Here is a 1,987-nt window from a genome sequence, read left to right on the forward strand (position 1 = left end):
AGTTTTTATATCAAAGATTTGCATGTGTCCCTTGTCTAGTCTCTCAAATGGGCACCCGTTCCAAGACACAAAAACTGTATGGCATGTTGTTAAGTCGTTCGAGTTAACGACTGTACCACGAGGCCTCATCAAATGTTGAAACAGCTTTAAAGTTATTTTTTATTTTCATTCTTTTCGGTTAAAAGAAAGAGCTGGTTGATTTTTGTCAGCAACCGCAATTATTGTAAACAAGGAATCAGTATTTAACGATATTTTTAATACGACCGAAATCAGCAGAGATCCGAAATTGGGATGATGTTGAGGATACTGTGAAGAGCTACTTTGAAGCTTGTGAAAATTTTAATGTTGTGGACAGGATTCTGTCTAGAGAGTAAGTTTCGCATGGAAGACGACCGTGCACTAGAACGCAAAACGTGCGAAGAATACCACTTTCATCATTTTATCATCAACATTCATAATACGTATGACCGGAGAATGTGAATGTTTGTTTAAAAGATGACCTGGAATACAAACTGTTTGCTGTCTACTGACGACGGAGAACTAACGTTTTCCACAAAGTTTCATAATGGTACTAAAATAAAACCAACGGCATATTCAAACCATCGCAGATTTTTAGTACAAAACAACTTTGTAGCGTTCCGTTATTTGACATTTCAAGCGTTTCCTTGCCCATTTGTCATTTGAAGCGTTGCACTGGCCCTATCTGTCATCAACAATGTTTGTTGTTCAAAGTGGTGCGGTAAAATTTAAGCAATTTTCGCGAAGTTTTAGTAGATTTTCGCGTTTTACAATCAGTTGCAGTAGGAGCACAGCCGTAGGAACTACTTCGCCACTATGTGGCAAACAGTCGCTGCGTACTCTGGCCGCGTGGTCGCCAAGCACAGTCGGTGCCTTCGGCGGCTCGCCGATGGTAAACAACAATCACAACATTGTGCAAATGCGATGGAACTCCACCGATGAACAATCTTCCCGTCAGCGGATTCGCAAACGGCCCATGCTGATGGATTTCCCGCAGCTGGTGTGGCCTTCGGTGATAAAAACCATCCGGAACTGGATCATGGTTCACTTCATCATCCGGCCGTACTTCGACCGGGAGTTTTCCCTTCCCGAATTCATTCAGGGAACGAAACAAGCTTTGCAGGTTTGTTCCCTTGTCTCGGACCATGGTTGTTCTTCAAGAAGTACCCCATGCTTACGATTTTTTTTATTCTTACAGGTTGTATCTTCATCGCTTGCCGGAGGCGAAGTGAAGCAGCTGGAGGGATTGGTTGACCGAGCGGCCTTAGCGGATCTAAAACAGTCACTAGCAAAAATGTCCGTCGCCGAACGATATGACATACAGGTGGAGAAAGAGGATGTATATTTCTCCTTTCCCTACCAGGTCGGCGTAATGTTTGACGAATCGGACGACGACAGCCAGAAGCGGTTCGTTGAAATAACGATGGTTTTCCACGTGCTGAGAGGCCTCAAGGGAATGATCGAACGTGGCGAAACGGTCCCGCTGAATGTGGGGTAAGTCGGTGGACTTTGCAGTTTAATCCATCGAATGCAGAGTTTTTCATTATCGAACCTTACCTCGCGCAGGGTCCTGCCAGAATTCCGGGACAAGATTAGCATCTGCAACTATCGTTTCATCAAGGAGTTTACCAAAGGCGTCGACTCGGACTGGACTGTGAATGTAGTGAATCACTTCAAGCCAAGTGACTACGTCGAAGAATAACCGTACCTGTTCCAACGACAACGCAACGAAACACCTCAAACCGGATCACGATGGGAACCACAGCCGGACAGGAGCGCGCTGTATGTAGCAAACAAATAAAGAAGACAAAAGTGTATGTCCCCTTGGTGGATGATTAGTGTAGGCGATGGCAAATGTGATAAGTGGTCAGCGCAACAATATCGCTGATAAGCAAACCGTGGTCAAAATATCATGATACTATTGAATCCGATTCGCGGACGAAAATATGAAAACCAGTTTCTGTTGATG

General features: G+C 44.4%; 1 protein-coding gene across 1 annotated transcript; it reads left to right on the forward strand.

The window, feature by feature from the left end:
* Positions 1–672: 672 nt before the first annotated feature.
* On the forward strand, positions 673–1,861 carry LOC1279309 (m-AAA protease-interacting protein 1, mitochondrial). The gene is made up of 3 exons (XM_319011.5): positions 673–1,141; positions 1,217–1,512; positions 1,585–1,861. The coding sequence occupies exons 1-3, from the start codon at positions 716–718 to the stop codon at positions 1,718–1,720; spliced, it is 858 nt and encodes a 285-aa protein (XP_319011.5). The 5' UTR covers positions 673–715; the 3' UTR covers positions 1,721–1,861.
* Positions 1,862–1,987: the final 126 nt, after the last annotated feature.

This window comes from Anopheles gambiae, chromosome 3 (assembly GCF_943734735.2).
Source record: "Anopheles gambiae chromosome 3, idAnoGambNW_F1_1, whole genome shotgun sequence".
NCBI lineage: Eukaryota > Metazoa > Arthropoda > Insecta > Diptera > Culicidae > Anopheles > Anopheles gambiae.

Excerpts from the sequence above, each read along its gene's own strand:
- LOC1279309 (XM_319011.5), top strand. The coding sequence starts at position 716 with ATGTTTGTTGTTCAAAGTGGTGCGGTAAAATTTAAGCAATTTTCGCGA. Across the intron at positions 1,142-1,216 it reads GAACGAAACAAGCTTTGCAG|GTTGTATCTTCATCGCTTGC; the intron begins GTTTGTTCCCTT and ends TTATTCTTACAG. Across the intron at positions 1,513-1,584 it reads ACGGTCCCGCTGAATGTGGG|GGTCCTGCCAGAATTCCGGG; the intron begins GTAAGTCGGTGG and ends TACCTCGCGCAG.